General features: G+C 52.9%; 9 protein-coding genes across 9 annotated transcripts; 3 read left to right on the top strand and 6 right to left on the bottom strand.

Moving 5' to 3' along the window:
- Window positions 1-92: 92 nt before the first annotated feature.
- Window positions 93-674, bottom strand: J7T55_008092 (uncharacterized protein; the record flags this gene model as incomplete). Its single annotated transcript, XM_053134004.1, has 5 exons — window positions 93-108; window positions 186-241; window positions 361-397; window positions 462-538; window positions 627-674. The coding sequence occupies 5 exons, from the start codon at window positions 672-674 to the stop codon at window positions 93-95; spliced, it is 234 nt and encodes a 77-aa protein (XP_052988120.1).
- A 706-nt stretch (window positions 675-1380) lies between these two features.
- On the bottom strand, window positions 1381-2649 carry J7T55_008093 (uncharacterized protein; the record flags this gene model as incomplete). Its single annotated transcript, XM_053134005.1, has 3 exons — window positions 1381-1475; window positions 1541-2422; window positions 2493-2649. The coding sequence occupies 3 exons, from the start codon at window positions 2647-2649 to the stop codon at window positions 1381-1383; spliced, it is 1134 nt and encodes a 377-aa protein (XP_052988121.1).
- Window positions 2650-3560: 911 nt separating this feature from the next.
- Window positions 3561-4382, top strand: J7T55_008094 (uncharacterized protein; the record flags this gene model as incomplete). Its single annotated transcript, XM_053134006.1, has 1 exon — window positions 3561-4382. The coding sequence occupies one exon, from the start codon at window positions 3561-3563 to the stop codon at window positions 4380-4382; it is 822 nt and encodes a 273-aa protein (XP_052988122.1).
- A 1247-nt stretch (window positions 4383-5629) lies between these two features.
- On the top strand, window positions 5630-6341 carry J7T55_008095 (uncharacterized protein; the record flags this gene model as incomplete). The annotated part of the gene is made up of 2 exons (XM_053134007.1): window positions 5630-6038; window positions 6133-6341. 2 exons carry the CDS (start codon window positions 5630-5632, stop codon window positions 6339-6341), a joined length of 618 nt encoding a protein of 205 aa, XP_052988123.1.
- Window positions 6342-6716: 375 nt separating this feature from the next.
- J7T55_008096 (uncharacterized protein) lies at window positions 6717-8352 on the bottom strand (the record flags this gene model as incomplete). The annotated part of the gene is made up of 3 exons (XM_053134008.1): window positions 6717-7649; window positions 7709-8218; window positions 8320-8352. The coding sequence occupies 3 exons, from the start codon at window positions 8350-8352 to the stop codon at window positions 6717-6719; spliced, it is 1476 nt and encodes a 491-aa protein (XP_052988124.1).
- A 1240-nt stretch (window positions 8353-9592) lies between these two features.
- On the top strand, window positions 9593-12243 carry J7T55_008097 (uncharacterized protein; the record flags this gene model as incomplete). Its single annotated transcript, XM_053134009.1, has 2 exons — window positions 9593-10037; window positions 10241-12243. 2 exons carry the CDS (start codon window positions 9593-9595, stop codon window positions 12241-12243), a joined length of 2448 nt encoding a protein of 815 aa, XP_052988125.1.
- A 599-nt stretch (window positions 12244-12842) lies between these two features.
- Window positions 12843-13906, bottom strand: J7T55_008098 (uncharacterized protein; the record flags this gene model as incomplete). Its single annotated transcript, XM_053134011.1, has 4 exons — window positions 12843-13399; window positions 13460-13600; window positions 13665-13767; window positions 13871-13906. 4 exons carry the CDS (start codon window positions 13904-13906, stop codon window positions 12843-12845), a joined length of 837 nt encoding a protein of 278 aa, XP_052988126.1.
- A 443-nt stretch (window positions 13907-14349) lies between these two features.
- Window positions 14350-16184, bottom strand: J7T55_008099 (uncharacterized protein; the record flags this gene model as incomplete). The annotated part of the gene is made up of 3 exons (XM_053134012.1): window positions 14350-14610; window positions 14671-16060; window positions 16144-16184. 3 exons carry the CDS (start codon window positions 16182-16184, stop codon window positions 14350-14352), a joined length of 1692 nt encoding a protein of 563 aa, XP_052988127.1.
- Window positions 16185-16746: 562 nt separating this feature from the next.
- J7T55_008100 (uncharacterized protein) lies at window positions 16747-17667 on the bottom strand (the record flags this gene model as incomplete). The annotated part of the gene is made up of 5 exons (XM_053134013.1): window positions 16747-16958; window positions 17025-17098; window positions 17181-17222; window positions 17293-17416; window positions 17487-17667. The coding sequence occupies 5 exons, from the start codon at window positions 17665-17667 to the stop codon at window positions 16747-16749; spliced, it is 633 nt and encodes a 210-aa protein (XP_052988128.1).
- Between the last annotated feature and the right edge of the window lie 1305 nt (window positions 17668-18972).

Here is an 18972-nt window from a genome sequence, read left to right on the forward strand (position 1 = left end):
ACATTGCTCTCGTGCTCTCGTGCTCTCGTACTATGTCTCCACAAAGAGGCACTTAGCAAACTGCCCAACCGCTCACATAGCCTGAGCGAATCCTAAAACAGCCCAGAGCTGAGATGGTACATGTGGCAATCATTGGACATGTCACTCCCACTACTTACTTGCAATTTGAGTAACCCGAACAATACCGAGTCCCACTGGGAGAAGTGTAAGTTGAACCTCCCCGGCCATTGTTGTAGTATGTCTATGATGAGAGGGCTGTTAGTGAGGACATTATAGTAAGGTTTGACTTAGCTACCATCATTGGTACATGAATGGAGGCATTCCCAGGAATTACCTGAAGCACATCCGAGAATCACTCACAGAGCCATTGGGGTTGGAGTAGTAGTAGGAACCGTCGCTGCAATTGCCAATCAGTGCCTTGCATGTAGAGACAGCTGGGCTACCAGAGGATTTAAACCTACCGATTTGAGTAATGATATGTATTGGAATTGGCAATTTCACTACCGTAGCCGTAGTTGCGAGCACAGTAGTGATTGCCCTGAGGTAAACAAGAGCCCTGTCAGTCTTTGCACATGTGTGCTAGCTGATTCCAGGCGAGTCTATCTGCGCGCTGTCTCACAGCATACCTCTCTGTTAGTGCCTGAGCTCTTGTAGGTGTAGCCTTTGTCAGACATTGTGCTCAATGAATGTGATGAGCTTGTAAGCTGTTGGTGGAAGACTGATTAAGAAAATGTGGGACTGGCAGTAGAGGAATGGAAGTCATTGTGAAATAGCGGCTAGCCTCGAGGAGGGGAAGAGATGGTATGGGTACCATACGGAGGTGCTTATCACTATTTGAACAAGTAGAAGAGGCTCTGCGCGGCCTCCCTTGCTCGTTTGCCTCGGTGTCTGATCCCGAGACACTCATCCCTTGCCGAGAGTATAGGCACACGGCATTGATGGTTCAAGTGCCTTATCCAACCTTATTCGCAACTTTGACAGTTACATAGTAATAAGCTTAACCCAGACGGAACTACATACCTACCTGGGTAGGTACATCAAGAGCAACAAGCTATCGGTGTCCTGGCCCTCGAATTTACAGTCAGGAATCAACTCTCTCTACCACATTCACCAAAGCTTCTGTTACGCGATATGTCGCAGTTTTAGGAAGGGTGGTACCCGGCATACATTAGGTCCGGTGTTCCCCAGACAAAACATCAACTTTGAGCACGTGGTCTATCCATTCCTTGTATGTTCGCTTGTGGCAGTCAAAGACGTGATGCGTCAGATGTAAATCTTATCTTGCTTAATATTTGGTCTATGTTTCTATAGGTGTCATTTTCTATGCAAGGCCGCTCTCGCGACACGAGGACACTAACAAAAATGGAGCAAATGGGATGTCTAATTACCGTTTGCCTGCGCAGGTGTTTCCGCCGCGTCCGACTCGAGATCGGCGAGGAACTTCTCTGCCTCGAGAGCCGCCATGCAACCAGAACCTAGAAAGCTGTCAGTTCACCTCCTAGGGCAACAGCCAAAGAATGTTCATCAAGGGGTCACGTACCTGCACTGGTGATAGCCTGTCTGTACCTCTTGTCCTGCACATCACCTGCGGCGAAAACACCCGGAATGTTGGTCAAGGGGGAACCAGCCTTGGTGATAATGTAGCCGTCCGCATCCGTTTCAACCTGGTCCTTGACCAAAGCAGAGGCGGGGTCGTGACCGATGGCGTAGAACAGACCACTGGCCTCAAGGCTCTCCTCCTCGCCGGTCTTGACGTTCTTCACGACCAGATGGCTCATGAGACCCTTGTCATCGCCCTTGATCTCGACACCAGTGGTGTTCCACTTGATGGTGACATCCTTGTGATTTTGGAGCCTCTTCGCCATTATGCTACTGGCTCGTAGCACATCCCTGCGGACGAGCACGGTGACGTGGCTCGCGTATTTGGTCAGGAACATGGCCTCCTCTGCGGCAGAGTCTCCACCGCCAATGACAATGAGGTGCTTCTTCCTGAAGATAGGGGCAGCGCCGTCACAAACAGCACAGGCCGAGACTCCATTGTTCCAGTATTTGTCCTCGCCCGGGAGATTCAGCCGCCGGGCGACTGCGCCGGTGGCGAGGATGACAGCGTCGGCGGTGTGCTCGGTATCTGGGTCCCACTCGGTGGAGAACTTGAAGGGCCGCTTGGAGAGGTCCAGCTTGGCGATGGTCTCGCTGATGATCTTTGTGCCGAAGCGCTCGGACTGCTTCCTCATCGCGTCCATGAGCTCACCACCCATTATGCCATCGGGGAAGCCGGGGAAGTTCTCGATGTCGGTGGTGGTGGTCAGCTGGCCGCCGGCTGCTATGCCGTTGGCCATGAAGCCTTCGTAGAGAGTGGGCTCGGCATTGGCTCGGGCCAGGTAGATGGCAGCAGTGTGGGCAGCAGGGCCGGAGCCGATGACTACGAGGTATGTCAGCGGAGGTCGCGGGTCTAGTTGCCACACAGCATGGAGGAACATGGGGAAACATACTTAGAACTGAGCTGTGGGTGCTCATCTTGTTGGCGCTGAGGTTGTGCAGGTCAGAGGAAAAGCGCGTCTGAGACTTGAAGCTTGCAGTGGCAAGGGCCGCTGCGGACAGACTGGCTGCGCTGGAGCGGAGGGGACGCGTGAAGTACTTGAAAGACAGCTTGGCGGTTGTTTGGGGGTTGGCTGTCCGGAGACGGAGATGAGGATCACTACGTGGGAGAGGAAATGGTCGAGGAGGGAATGGCTTGGAGGGGTCGTCTTGCCGGGAGGAACAGGGGCGCAGGGCAGGGCAGGGCAGGGCAGGACTAGATAGATATACGCGATTAGATCGGGACGACTTGCGGGACAGAGAGTGGACCTGGCACTGTTTGCTGCAGTTTGAGATTTGTCAAGAAGGCGAGGCAAGAGTGGATCGCGAAATCCAGACGGACAGCCGGCGACGACACCTGCTCCCGGTCTCCTAGATCGTCTGCTGTGGTCAAACAATTCCAATCAGCAAATTCCTCCTGGCCTGCGAGGCTACCTCGGTACCAAGCGGGGTACCCCGCTTGTGAGCAGAAGACTTCCAACCAGGAGAAAGTATGCGATGTTGCCGAGTACTCGAATACCTCCCGAGCGTGCATGCAAGTACTTCTTAGGCGCTCCATGTACCTCTGTTCGCCGATCCACGGCCTTCTAGAACCCCACATCGCCGCCAACGACAGGGGGCATCACATCCCACCAAGAATTATTCAGCACACCTCGCGCCCTGGGCGCCCTGGCGACCCATTTGATAAGATAGCCTACGGGGTACCCAGCACGCCTAGGTAGCAATCAGCCGCTATTCCATTTCTAGACTCGTTGGAGGTGAAATCGACAGGGGAGAGCTTCGACGTCAAAGGCAGCGCGTGCCCTCTGGCCGACATATGCGACTTGCAGATGGACCAAGACAACCACATCCGTATCGCCACCGCCATTCTTCTGCCTCAAGCACTCAGGCAAGCCTCAACTAGCATTGACTACATCAATCATCCATTGTGACAAAAAACAAACCACAGCATACGAAACAACCACAACCCACTCCACCAGACCATGGCACCATCAGCCACCGCGACAATAACGAACGAGTTGTCGCAACAGCTGCTGTCCAAGGCAGCACCTTCAAACACACCTACGTTCGCCTTCACGCCTTTTCTCCAGCGAACCTACCTCCATAGCCTCCCCGCCGACCGTCCAGTATGCAAAGCCTACATCAACGGCCACTGCCCCCTCGGGACGCGCTGCCCCGAGCGCCATGTCTCCATCCCGAATAGCGGCGGAAAACAGGACGGCGGACACCCTTTCAATTCGCTTGTCTGCAAGCACTGGCTGCGTGGCCTGTGCAAAAAGGGCGAGAGCTGCGAGTTTCTGCACGAGTTCAACCTACGCAAGATGCCGGAGTGCAACTTCTTCCTGCGCAACGGCTTCTGCTCTAACGGCGACGAGTGCCTGTACCTGCATATCGACCCCCAGAGCAAGCTGCCGCCTTGTCCACACTACGACCAGGGTTTCTGCCCGCTGGGGCCGAGGTGTGCCAAGAAACATGTGCGCAAGAAGATGTGTCCCTATTTCCTCGCCGGGTTCTGCCCTGACGGGCCCGAGTGCAAGGAAGGGGCGCACCCAAAGTGGAAGACAGCCCTAGAAAAACCCAGCGTCAAGGTCGAGAAGAAGGAAGATGACGGGTCTGTCCCGGGAAAGAGGGAACATGTCGACGACGAGGATGACGGCTCGATCAGGGACTTTGGAGACAGGCATCGTGACCGTGACCGGGACAGGGACAGGGACCGTGGCTTCGAGCGTGGAGGGCACCAGGGCAGATTTGGTGGTCGTGGTGGTAAATGGAGAGGCAGAGGAAGGGGACGGGGAAGGCATTGAGAGCCTGGATTTGTTTTCACGTTGGGATGACAGTGCATCCTTGTTTCATTTGAGCATATGCGATACCACTCTCAGCACGAAGCTCATGAAAACCGTCTTGGTCCTCGGCACGGACGGGGCTGAACGATGCGCAAAAAGCGTTTATAGGTGTCTATTTACACGTGCGTAGATGCTGTCTATGGCACGGTGACTGACCTTGACAGATGGGTTTGGGAGGCGCCTCACAGCCTCTCCAATGGAAGAGTGCATCTCTTAAGAAAATGTCAAATCCAATTTGACTGTTGGCGCTAAGCTTGGACGACTTTTGGTGCTCTATATTCGGCTCGTGTGGATTGGATAAATAAAAGGCAATGCTCTGGACGCCAACCTAGACATTACTGCACAATGCACACTGACAGCCACAAGAGAGTTTTGGCCAAGTTCAGACTCAAGTAACAATCTGATGATCATCACGATTCTAGGCTATCTCTAGCCACAGCAATAGCCAATATCTTTTTCGGGATCGGAAGCTTCATCTCGCAGTGAAAATTATGGAACAGGCTTGTCTGGGTCTGTGCAGGCTCTGCATCTTATGAAAGACAGCATTCCCTTTGCTTCACAGTGACGGCTGTCTGATATAGGTAAAACCTGCGAGTAGAGATATTCACGTCCTACCTTGCCAATTCTCCCGAAATCACTTTCAAGAGCCCTTTGACAAGCGAGCCAAATGTCATCCTATATCTATCAGGAACATTATGCAAAGGTTGGTGAAGAAACACAGACAGTATCACCACTATGTTAAGTAACTATACATTCTGAAATTCAGGAGCAATGAAGCAAAATCATTCTTAGCCCTCCCTGGACAAGGCTCGTTGAGGCCGCTGAGGACAAGACACAAGCTGTGACAGTCCAAACCATGGCATGCCTTCTTGCTGATACAGTCGGGGCATCAATACAGGCTGAAGCGGGTGCCGCAATCAAATAAAGCCCTATCTTACTGAGCAGGTAGTTGTAGAAGCAGAATGTGCTGTGAGTAGATTGCGTTGACATCCCGTAGCAGCTCCCAGTAGCTTGTGTCGCCCCTGCTCTGGCCAAAGTGAAATCAGAGGTGATCTTGGAAAGAGAGATGCCCTCCCAATAGGCAATGTCCTGAACAAGCAACAGTCTAATTTACATCCCACACATGAAGACATCGGTGTTGCTCAAGCCACCCAGTCACGAAGACGCGTATTTGCCAGCCTTAACCATCTCAACAACCAAGCTGCAGCATGGCGAACAAGGAGAACAACAACAACACGCCACAGCCTGGCACCAAGCCCAAGCCCAAGACCAAGCCCAACATTAAGCCCACGCCCATAAAGGTTCCAGAATCATGCAAATTGACCTCGGATGGTGGTCTCGCATCGCCCTGGATGAAACTCGGCTACGACATGGGTTTGAATCTCACAGCTCCTCGCACACCTGACCACGAGAATGTCCAGGCATCTCCAAAGCCCATCGGTCAGCGCAAGGAGAATACTCCCGTGGCTGCGAACGCTGCCTCTCCCAAGCACAAAGCGGCCGCCCCAATTCCTCCCACTTCCACCCCAGAGAAACCCAAGAAGGCCAAGAACACCGTAACACCCTCAAAGCGCAAGCACAGCGATGCTCGCGATGAAGACATTAGCTACTGGTCCAGTGAGTCCATCTGTTATAATTCCCTTTTTGCATTCCGCCAAGAAGCCGGCCCCATACAACGTCACAATACTCACGCGGCATGCCACGATGACAGGCACCCGCAAGAACAGCCTGACGCGAACTAGGCATCGTTTCGAGCCTCGTTCTGATGACGAAGATGGCTACCGCCCCAAGCCGCGCCGCAACAGCAACACCAGCGAGCAGGACGCTTATCAGTACGGGCCGGGCGACGATGACGAGGAGGATGAGTACGCAACTATCTATGACGGTGACGATCAAGGTGCCAAGATGCGGCGGTACTGAGTATCACGGCGTTGAGGTGTTCCTGATTTTGGATGCATCTAGGACTATGTCAGTCCGTTGGGATTAGGCAAAGCAATGGCATGGGGAGAAGTAGTCAAGTACGAAGTACGGGCAAGTACCAGGCGAGCAGTTTAGGGCGGAAGGCGAATCTTGCTGGGACATGCCAAGGAAGTAGCAAGTCTGCTTAGATGATATCGAGGCTGGTCGCATTCACGTATCACCAAGGAATCTCATCCAGTGTTGATGTGCAGAGTAGTGAATCTTTGTCCATGGACTCACCCTGCATCGCTTGAGTCTCGGCCCACTGAACATCACTCAGAATGAGCAGAGAGATCTCAATCCAGTGCCAAGCTGCCAAGCTTCCATTTCTCTCCCTCATCCCTCCTTCCAAATGTTTGCGTCGGCACTCTCCTGGTTAACACTTATGTACTGAGAGTCCGACCCGAACCGGCTCGACCCCTCTCCATCCCCATGCTCACTGCCCAATTTTGGGCTTGGCTGATGGCTACCCTGCCAGCTCGCCAGATCATCCACTCTTCTCATACCCATCATCCACTGAACAAAGGTACGCGGTATCCACCGCCCAACAAAGCCGTATAGTTCCGCACCCAGGCCCACCCGTACCACGCCGCTGGTATTCGAACCATCGATAACATCAAATACGGCGTTGTGCAAGTCTCTGAGTGAGGATCCTCTCATGCCGCGGACCCGACCGGCCGAGATTGCCGAGGTAGAAGTGTTGACGAAATTTCGCCCATATGTCTTCCTCGCAGCGTCGGGCCAGGTGAGCGTCTCCGCCGGTGGGGCGGTGAGGAGGCCGCTGGGTTGTTGGGAGCGAAGAGATGCTGGTGTGAAGCCTGAGAAATCGAATGTGCCCAGCTGTACGTGCGTTACCGGTATGGATAACGGTCTGAGCTCGCCGGCCAGGACCTCGGTGAAAGCTGATAGGGCAGAGCAGACTGTTGCCTCAGGGGCATGGAAGGGTGGGTTTATGGACGACATGATGGAGGGAGTGAAGACGAGGACTTTCGGGGGCGTCTTCTCGGCACTCGAAGAGGAGTTGAGCCTGGCGGTTAAGAGTGGAAGGAATGCTTGAATGGTGAGAATGGGGTGGAGAAGGTGTGTGTTGAAAAGATCCGCGAAACTGGACGGTGGAATCGTTGCTATTGGCGACGTCTGATAGTTTAGAGAGGGGATGAGAATGACGGATCTGAGGGTGAGGTAGTTCTGCTTTGCGCCCGGAACAGCGGCGTGAGTTAGAGATAGGTATTGTGCGAAGCGTTCGATGGAAGCGCCAGCGCTGGGAGGCTGAAGGGGGTGGTCAGCTTGTACATGTAGTCTTTTGGGAGTCGTGGTTTCGTTCTTACATCGGTGATATCTATTCCCAACGGCCGAATGTCTGGTCTCGACAGGTTTTGAACCGTAGCTTCATCATCCAAGGTATTACAGGCAATGTACACAATAAACCCGCGTCTCTCCATATCCAACGAAAGCGATCTTGTGAGGGGCAGCTTCGGGTCGCCAGCAATGACCACGACCTCAAGCCGGCCACCGTTCCGTGCGCGCTTGGCCCTCCGCGTCTTCCGACTGGACTTTCCCTTCTTGTAGCCTCGGTACACGATCACGCCCGTGGTCAGGACCACAAGGCCCGTCAGCAGCTTGTGTCTTGAGACCCAGTCCTGAGCTCTGTCGTATACTGACGATGATATGGTTGCCGGGGGTGGTGGAGGTCTGCCGCGCGGGCGGACAGCGTCTGGTATCCAGTCCTGGGATGACAGTGTCTCCCGGAACTGCTCTGCGAGCTTGTCGACATGGCGGTCGATCACATCTGCGACTTCAGACGAGTATTTTTTGACGTGGTTGGGTATCGACGACAGCTATTCACGCAGTCCGGGTCAGCTTTCACCAGTGACTTTGCTAGTCGAGGCACACAGTCGGTGTGGGATCGGGGTCGAGATCCGAATCTGGGACTGCTCACAACGTCGAGGAATTGTTGGTCATCGGCTGACATGAGGGGCGTTTAGTCTATGTGTCTTTCCCACTTCAATAGGATACCTCAGGGGGAAGTGGTTCGTCCGAGGGCACGCTCAAAGTGGAAGCAAGGTACCATCAGTCAAGTCGACCCAGGTGGGATGGAAAGGCTAGATGGATGGAGGGGATGGGATGGTGTTTTTAGATTCCGATCCGATCAGCATGTTATCTAGTCTATCTTATCGCCTTGCGTCACCTTCTCCGCCACCACAGCTCGTTGTGGGGAACCCAAGCCCCTGCGAGAAACAACAAAGCACATCCCCGCCCGCCAACTATGAGGGGAATCACCGTGCAAGCGCGACGCGATGCGAAGACATCAAGGCTTGGCAAGGCTGGCAAGACGTTCTGCACGCCTACTGACAAGATACCCAAGTGTCGCGCCCGATGCTAATTCGTTGCCTAGTCACCGTATCCCGCTACCACAGACTATTTCTAGGATATGCGCGGCGGGACAGGACCGGGGTAGGCGGATGGCGACAGGCCATGTGTATCACATCCGGCAGAAACTCTCGAGTAGTCAAGTTTAGCCGCCGACACGCCCGGATGCTCGGGAGTATGAAAGGAAGGTCAAACATTTAACATGCATGTTGGTGTAGGTCGCAGCTCAGTGGGCTGCTTTGATTGAACTGGGATCCCGGAATGCTATCCGAAGCCGTAATGTGACTCCAAACATGACAAACCTATGGCCTGCGCACATGGGTGAACAATAGTGTTTCCGTCAGGTTGTTTCAGAGCCGGAAACTATTGGAATTGGTTGTACCCACTCACGTTGAAGCGCTAGGTCTGTTTTCAAACAGTTCCACGAGCATGCTTTATGCGTCCCTACAACCGCCTCACCGCAGCATGGACTACCATGTCCCCAGGTGGCCGTCATGATGTGTCGCACAGTCTGCATTCGACGATTCGAGGCATTCGTCCCAAATGCTTGGGACCCAGAATACTGGACGGTCGCCAGCTGTCTTCCAATCCCCTTGCTTCCCCGGGCTCCCTTCGTGTTCGCCTTCTCGGAACAGATACTAATTCGTATCCTGCCCAAATGCCTCTCCTCGGGGGAGTATTTGCGATTCCTGCACTCAATAAGCAGGAGTACAGCCACTTGACTATGTTCTTGGTACCTTCCTCCGTTGCTCGTGGCTCAACCTGCGATATGCCGACTGAGAAGTATTCTTGGAAGCCCTGGATGCTATTTGTCTCATAGTCATATTTATCCATCCTCTCCAATGTCACAATTATCACAACCACAACCGCGGCTATACTCGACCGGGTCCAGGTCAGCCCAAGATGCGCTCATCACAGCCTCTACAGCCCCTGTTCTTGAGCTCCGACAGAATAGCCCCCAAGACTGTTCCAATCTGATCGCAGCCTCTGTGGACAGAGCGACAGTGGAAATCTCTAGGACGATCATTGCCCTCAACGCAACATTCAGCCAACAATTGCAACAAGCGTCAATATCAGCTTCGAATGCCATCAAAGCCGCAGAAAACTCAGCATCGTCGTCGATCTCCATTGTCTCCCAAAACGCCAGTAGTGCTACCTCGTCTGCCTCCTTCAGTCTGAATCTTGCAAACTTGGCAGTGACCAGTGTGAACTCCGCACTGACAAATGCGAATATCGCCCTGGCCAGCGCACAGTCCCAAGTACTCGACGTGAATTTGGTTCTGACAAGTGCGTTGTCAGCGTCAACCAGCGACGTCTTGAGATTAAGTTCGAGTCTGAGCTCCCTAGAAGCCACTTTGGTCTCAGTCAAGGTAACAACAACAAACAAGTCACTTCAAAAGCGCCTACAGCTTACATAAATCAACAGGCTTCAGCCTCCACAGCCGCCGCTCTTGCAGTCATGAGTCAACAAACATTACTGAATTCCCAAGTGACAACCGCCATCTCCATTGCACCAATACAGCTAGCAGCTATAGTGGTCGGGACCATGCTCGCCTCTGTTTTTCTAAGCTTCGCGACTGGCTTTGTTCTAATCAGAGCGAGGAACAAAGGGAAGCGCAGCCACTCCGACGAGAAAGGGCCCGCAAGAAATCCAAACACGCTGCTTTCAAGACACAGCTTAGGGGTTCGCACGGGCAATTCGGTAGTGATCAAGTTCAGTCCGCCGACCTCCGTACACGAAGACCATCCAGAACTCGAGCGGAAGAGAAGTTTCTCAACCACTCGTTCAACCACAGGGCGAGAGCATGTATCCTTTGTGACACCTTTGGACAACAAGGAGTCCACCAACAATCCTTTCACATCAAGATCTGATGCGTGGCCTCTCACATCGAGTTTCACACAGGACTTGAATGTCGCGTCTGGTGATTTTTGGACCCAAGATATAATAACCACACCGCAAGATATAGACGCACAGAACACTGCGTCAGCTCCACTTGGACTTGCTCCAAATTTAGACCCGGACGCGAAATCAGCAATCAGTTTGGTATCTTTGCGGGAAATGACAGAAGACTCAGCTCCAGGACTCATCCCGGATTCATATGAGACAGTCTCGGATGATAAACCGAGGCTAATCGGAGGGGATGCCCAGGGAATGACTTACGAAGTGATTGGAAATGAAGCGGAGAACATCGTACCAGCCGAGGCAGCACTTGAAGATCCATTCGAAGACCCTATCGCGGAGACGTTCGAGGGAGCCGCCGATGAGCGTTTCGAGAGCTTTGCTGAGCATTCTTTAGACCAACGCTCACAGGCAGCAGGCAACACCTTGACAGATGAGGGCTGTCAAGAACAAACGGTCAAGAAGGACGCCACAATAATATCGAATGATATAAACGAAGCCCTGCTTGAGGAGGCTGTCGTGGAAATGTTTATTCACACAGTCGAAGATTCAGCACCTGAACCTCTTGCGTTTTCCCCAGTCGTCGATGCGAACATTGTTGGCTCTAGGACACCGGCCCTCCCTGAACAGAGCGAAATCATCAGCCAGCAAGACTCGTCTCCTTGGGTACAGTCAATACTACCACAGAAGACATCGGAACATGAGCCAGTCAAGGAACCTTTGTCACAAACACAGGACACAGCCAAGCAGTCTCTGTCGGAATCGAGAGACCGAACCATTTCACCGCTTCGTCGAAATCCCTTCGTCGGTTTCCTTGAAGCGGAAATTGATTCTCGCAGTCCTTCTCAAGCCGGAACCGGAGATGAGGAGAGAGACATTTCACCGTTGCGACGGAATCCTCCTTTCCAAGACATAGTCACACTCTTGAAAGAGCAAGAGTCGGGTCGCGACACCACGAAGCTGGAAGAGGTAGACGGCGACGAATTTGAATCCAGAGGTAGATCAATGATTCGGACATCTGATATCATCGAGGCAAGGCTTTCGGGTTTGGCGCAGACTAAGCAGCCACATGAGGAAACAACGCGGCGGAGAAGCACAGAAGGCGGAACCAACGACTCCTTGCCAGCTAGTCCAACGCATCCCCAGCATATCAGCGTGATAAACCAGTTATCTAAAACACCAATTTCACCAAAACGAAATCCCGTCGCTGAGAAGCAGACAATTCTTGCCAAGAATTCATTACCGCTCACTTCCAGCTCGCTCTCTCGGCCAGTCTCAGCCACGTCTGCAGCTGCACCCTTACGACGCGACGAGTCATCACCTCTACGTCGCAATCCCCCAGGCGCCGCAGATCTACGCTCGGTTCTTAATGCAAGGCCTACAGCAAGCGGCAACGCAAAAGAATTCTCCGAAGCTCTTTCCAAATTCCAGACACTTGTTTCTCAAAACCCTCAAGATGCAGTCGTCGCATCCAACGAGGTGACTTCTCGTGCCATCGCAGGCATCTATATCCCTGGTAGCTTGAGAGAACAGGCAGTGAGAAATCTGAGTAAGAGTAGAGAAAGAGGCGCTGGGGAAAGGCAAAGGAAGTAGCTAGCAATCAGGAACGAGCGAGATATACCTAGATTCACTGCAGAGCCAGCCATGTATTATATTGAAAGCGGAAACCTGGTGGGTGTAAGAAGAAACACGAGTGGTGATTGCAACGAGATTCTTCGGGCGGTCCTGTTTCACAGAGCCTTGAATTGATGCTTGTATATGAGTCCTGGAGTATAACACAGACTTATTTTGCGCGCCTTTTTGCATTGATCAAGACTGATCACTAATTCATAATGCATAAGTCTTCCACCATATCAGGTCTGGCACAAAGATACACAATAATTATACGCCCTGGTTCTCCAACGGAACTTTCCTGGCCTCCTCGCATTGCTGTTCTCTCTGACAGTCGATTGTTCGCCGAGAATTTCACTGATCAAACTTCTTTCTTATCTACGTGACTTGCTAAGTCAGGGTGTGGCAGAAATTCCAAACAGACCAATAGAGAGCGTATCTTCACTTTATTCTGAAGCGACAATTCGCGTGAATTCAAACTCAATTTTCTGCGTGAGTTTCTCACTGAGGAAAAGGAAAAAGACATCGATGTGAGGTGATGGTTTTTCAACTGCTAGATGTGTGCACTCGAAGCCTGTAGCCTATATCTTCCGTGCCAAAACCCTCAGCCGGACATAACTGATCATGTATTCATCATCTGGCTTCCTACACACAACCTTCAGCGCCTTCACTGCCTCTTGAACAGCGTCTTCCCTCTCCGCTTTATCTTCGATCGCTTCAAGCCACTTCGCACCCATCAAGCGCACCCAACTTTCCACACCGCCTTTGTCTGCAGTTGTAGGTCTCCACTCCCTCTCAACCTTCTCGACCTTCCAGCCACCTACTTTGTCCTCCAATACATTCCTAGCCCATTCTTCATCCCCAAAAAACCAGGGGTTGATGGCAACGGCGTTCTCGTGGCCGATCCTCCTGCCTACAGTTATAAGTAATGCGGTTACCATCTCGCAGACATTGCCTAGCCCTCCCATCTCAAACACAAATTTTCCGCCTGGTTGGAGTGACTCCCGCACCCCTTGGAAGAAGGCCTCGTGGCGGTCGTGCGGCTTCAGGATCCAGTGCATGGCGGCGTTGGAGAACACCTTGGTGAACTGTTGCTTGGGTATTGTAGGGTGATTAAGGACATCGAGGGCGTCGCAGACTGTCCTCTTATCAGAAATGTAACTCAATGAGATGCCTAGAAGGCCACCATGGGGCCTACCTTCTAGCGTGAAGTTGCCAACCCCAGCTTCCTGAAGCTTCTTGGTAGCAGCATCGATCATGGCTTTGGAGTTGTCGATGCCGTGCAATTTGCCTTGGCCTTTAGCCAGGGTTTTTCCGATCTCGACATCCAGGATTCCGTCTGTATGGAGTTTCAGGTTCGTGTTCTCTATATTCTCAACACACCTGAGTTCCAGAGGACTCACCGCCACAGCCAATGTCGAGAATGTGGTCGTCCGGCTGAGGATCAAGCCATTGCATCACCCTCGTTGCCAGCTTTGGCACAAATGAGGCAGAGTTTTGGTATGCCTAAATTCGGAAAATCAAGAGTCAGTAAGGAAAGCGGTCAATAATACCCAGAAAGTGTTGTCCAAGCCAGTATGTTGGTCTAATAGTCTTTGCATCAACTCACCTCCGAAGACCAGTGATCTTTTGTCTCAGCAGCCATCTCGATGGCGTATCTAATTTGATTCACCACCTGGGGTACCTCTAAAAAGTTTATGTGTATGATTCTATGTCATCGTGCAGAGTGCGTTGGTTACCTATGATTACCTAGCCTAGGTAACCAGAGTGGGAAGAGACCACGCGCTTGTGTTCCTGGCGGAACTCCAGGCCAACTCCGGTTTCGGAGCGTCACTTTAGCACGAGCACAGCGCTGGATATGAATTGTGAATGGATATAAGGCCCCATTGTAGCGTCTCTGAAAATGCAGGTGAATAAGCCACCAGACTCAGTCGATGTTGTGGGGTGGGTGCCCGGTTTCCTGGCTTGGAACTTTAATCATAATATGTCGTATAACTACACGCCATATTATGTGTAGCACCCCCCAATGAGGAACTCGGAAACTTTAAGGCTTCACGAAACAAACATGTCTGATCCCTATATTCTTATCTAGTCGATCGAAAGTAAATCATATTTCTCGTCGCCTAACGCATCCTCCAGCCTCTTCATAACTGCCAGAACCTTTTCCTCCTCCAATCTCCTGCCGACCACCTGCACGCCGACGGGCAGTCCATGCATTGCTTCTGCATCATATAGCTTATATGCGCCCTGTGCAACTCCATTCAACTTCTTGATGTCAAATTCAGCTGGCAAGCCGTCCAGTGCCTTATCAACATGGGTGACAGGCACGATGCCGGCGGTGTAATCAAGCTGCGTTTACATGGTCAGTAGCCCGTTACTTGCAAATCATCGTGGGATTCTCCGACTCACAATATTGAATAAAAACGTATATCCACAGCTGCTGACCGCATCCCTCATTCCGTCGTGGGGCACCGCTGGTGTGGCGTTTGGTGGTGATAGGAGGAAGTCAATACCGACTTGGTTCCACCACTCGAACCACTCAGCTCTGTACAACTCCCTTTCATTGACCAATTTCCAATTCTGCTCGGCTGTCTTTGCGTGCCAGTCCCTCACCAGCCCAGCCCAAACATCGTCGCGGCGGATGTACTTGACCCACAGATAATACACCCACTTGAAGGGGCGCGGCAGTCTCATGTACCAACTCATTTGATTGGCGCCTGTGTCTTCCCATTCACCACTCCTCATGGGTGACTTAAAAGTGCTGCACCCGTCTGCGTTCAGGAGCAACGATCCCAGTTCCAAGGCACGGTACATGTCAGGAGGGTTGATCTCCACAATCTCATGCCCCTCCTTTGCGAAGGCCTGTTCCGCGGTGTTCAGGGCTCTCGTGCACGCAGGGCTGGGATCGACCACGCCGTCTGTCCTGAGGATTCCTATGCGGAGATTTCTCTTCTGTAAGTATTCCTGCTCAAAGTCTGGCCGCCACTCCAGCGGATGAACAGAATAGTCATATGTCCAAGGTTTCATCCCAATCACGGCGCGCGTGAAGTACGTCAAATCATTCAAAGTTCTCGCCATAGGACTAAACACACTCGGCACGCCTTCTTGTCCTGGCATGCTCGTGCGCATGCCATACTTGGGCCATCTCCCGGTAGAGCAGCGTAATGAGTAGCATCCCGCAAAGTGTGCAGGCGCTCTCACGCTGCCAGCTACATCCGACCCAATGCCGATTCTGCCACCGAGGGCTAGCAGTGCGGACTCGCCGCCCGTGGACCCGCCAGGTGAGTACTTTGGGTTGTGAGGATTAGAGGATCGGCCCCAGACGTCGTTGGTCGATTCAAAGCTCAGCAACGAGATGGGTATATTGGTCTTGACGTAAGGCACGGCGCCGGCATCCTTCAGAAGCCTCACCAGTGCGCCGTCTTTTTGTTGCGCATTCCCGACAAACGACGAATACCCAACGGTGGCATCGTAGCCACCAACAACAATGGTATCCTTGAGCGAGACGGGGATACCTGCAAGTGGACCCTTCAAGTTGATTGATGAGCCGCCGTCCTGGAGCCACCTCTCGGCATCAGAGAGCATTACTTCCGTGAGGCAATTGGTCTTCTCATGAGCCCTGAGAGCCACTCTACCGTATGTCCGGAGGATGTCGAGGGGTTGGATGATACCATTGTGGACTCCCGCAACGAGTGTCTCTATGGGTTTGTCGACCGTCTCACGGTCTGACTCAGTAAGGGGACCGTGGTAGGCTGACAGGGAGGCAATCCTTTCGGCGCGTTGTTGTTGCTTGAATTGGCTGCATCGCTGGGTCAGTGGGCATGTCGTGTGTGCATTGTGTCGTGTATTGGTGTGTAAGTCAGGTGGAGACGGTGAACTCACCAATCTCGTCGATGCCTCATGTAGTCGAGGAAGAATACCATTTTGTCGTAATATTGTGAGTGCACTTCAAACCCAAAATATTGACACTCAGACAAGATTGAAGGGCTCTTTAAAAGAAAAACCACGGATTCAGTGCCTGTGCTGTGTTGCATATGTTATATGCGAAGGGAACGGATGAGACACGGCCAGCAGCGGGCGAAGGATTGATAACGTCCCCTCACCCCGGCCCGAACCGGCATTTCTTGGAGGGGGCGGCCAAGTGCGGCAGGGGAGGGGGGAGTGCAATCACGACTGTGTAAGTGAAAGATCCATAACATTTCATCTGCAAATTATCTGCATAGCACCTGGGGCCGTGAAACGAGGGAACCCAATCTTGTCCAGGCCAATGTCGGTCTGAGATGTTAGTCTGAGAAGGGCGCTCTACCGTGCCTTTGGAAATCTATATTCCTCATCTCTACAGTAAAATCGCCCTAATGGCCCAGTACCCGACGCGAGATACACGCCGGCAAACCACGGTACCGATGCCCGAAAGGGGTACGTGAAGTATACCGCAACCAGGACAGAAAGACTACGGATGTCTGTGATCTCAGCAGCAGCGGCCGATTACAGCTCGACGTGCTCAGCATCGTCGGTGTCCTTCATGGTATCCCTCAACATGGTCTTGGCAGCTTCCGTGGCCTCAGCAAACTTCTCGGCAACCTTCTCGCCAAAGTTCTTAGCAGTCTCGGCAGGAGCCTCGGATGATGTGCTGGTCTTCAGGATAATCGACTCGGGCTTAGGCACACCGTCGATGCCAAGCAACTCGGTCTCGAAGACTGGGAGCGCCACAAGTTAGCACATTGGAGACAAACACGGGACAGGACGCATTGGTTGATACGTACTGAGTGTGCTACCGGCTGGAATTGGGCCCATTCCACGCTGGCCGTAGCCCTTCTCGGGAGGGATTGTAAGGGTTCTGAGGCGAAGAGTTAGCTGGTGACGGGTTGCTCTCAAAGGACAGGGCGAGCAGGTCATTGCTGCTCCGCCGGTCAGCCTACCTCTTCTCGCCGATACACATGTCCAAAAGGCCCTCGTCCCATCTGTTTGTCAAGTGTCAGCCCCTGCTTCCCAACCCGTTCTCCTCTGGTTGTGGTTGTGGCTTGGACGAACCCCTTGATGACCTGGCCGGAGCCAAGCTTGAAGCTGAAAGGTGTTCCTCGATCGTAGCCTGGCAGAGCAATGGTCAGCATCTCTGGGATCCAGTCGTAGCTCGTGATAAGCCACGGAGCCCATTCTGCCGGGGCGTTCGCCCTATGGACTAGCTTGGAAGTCGAGGCGAGGAGATAGGGCGTAAGGGAACATACTGGCATCGAACTGCTTGCCGTCGGCGGCAAGGGTACCTCTGTAGTGCATCTGCACCTTGTCGCCGGACTGGGTCTTGCGGTCACACTCGACAGGCACGGTGACATCGATCTTGAGCTCTTCGGCGGCGAGAGCACCCAGAGCGGCCGAAGCCAGCAGCATCCAGGTCGAGAGAATCTGCATGGTTACGAAAGGGGTGTGAAGTAGGGATGTACTTGGGGCTGTCGAGGTGGCTGTCGCAGTTGTCCTCGGTCGTCGGGCGTAGCTGTGGTTGAAGTGATGCTACTGCTGCTGCTGCTTCTGCTGCTGCTGGACTGGTAGATCTGTTGGGAGTGTGATGTCGAAAAGGGGAATTGAGATGCAGAGCTAGCTGAGACACAAAGCAGGGCGAGAGCAAGGAGCTCCTGACGCCGTGTCCTCTGTCTGTCTGCTGTCTCCAGGACCCCGGAAACCCAGGGCCCTCATTACCTAGGTACTATGCACCTTGGTAGGTACCCACCACTGTGCAGGCGGTTCATGCTTGGTTGGACCCTTGAAAAGTGCAGTGCAGGCTTCTCAGGGGAGCTCAAGAGCCAATCAGTTCCCTCTGGTATCTTATCGATTAGCACAGTGTGGTACATGGACGGTGTGCCCCCAAAGGTAGCTCGTAGCTTAGGCACAGGGGTCGCGGTGGGGAGCAGGTGAACGGTGAATCCTAGCAGATGGAAGATGTGGGCACTGGGAACCTTCGCATTTGCCAGCATCCACAACGGGGACGGATCCGCATGGACAACTGTGATTTTGGATACTGCAAACAGGCCATATTGATAGAACCGCCGTTATATCTGTCCTCATACACAGTATCCCCTTCAATATGGGCACGGCACAACCTCTCGGACGACGGGTTGAATGCGATGACCGCGTCCAGGTATAATGTCGAACGTCCACGTCCACATCTACGCCCACGCCCAGAAAGCAAGGAATAAAGTGACAGGGTATCATGGGTGCTTTCCACAATAGGGAGGCGAGAAAAAGCATCACCATGTCCCCTTCTGACTTTTGGCCTGTTGCTTGCTTCACAGTACACTGCCATGTGCGGCTTTGACCACCACCAAACAAGAGTGTGTTCGCCTTATTGAGGGTAATATCCTCTGCCACGGACAATCTCAAGAATGTGCAAGTGAGCAGCGACGGAGACGGCAGAGATGAGGAAACCAATGCGGTTGCGAGATGATTGCTCTCTGCTACTACCCTCTACCCACGATCCCAGGCCGGGGCTTGAGACGTCTGCGAGCACATTCATGCCGAGTGCACGCATCCTGGTCCAACCCAGTGTTATATACAAGGCATGCGAGACTCGACGCTGGCGAGCTCGCTCTAGCATGACAAGAGCCTGGTCTGGGCAGGTACATAGTCTACATTACAGACCTACAGTAGACGCACGTGGACGAGCACTGCTTTTCCAACAGCCACCAAGGTCTCCCTCGCCTTGCATCCAGGCTGCCAAGT

The sequence above is a fragment of the Diaporthe amygdali genome (assembly GCF_026229845.1).
Source record: "Diaporthe amygdali strain CAA958 chromosome Unknown NODE_41_length_355262_cov_61_584611, whole genome shotgun sequence".
In the NCBI taxonomy this organism is placed as follows: Eukaryota; Fungi; Ascomycota; class Sordariomycetes; order Diaporthales; family Diaporthaceae; genus Diaporthe; species Diaporthe amygdali.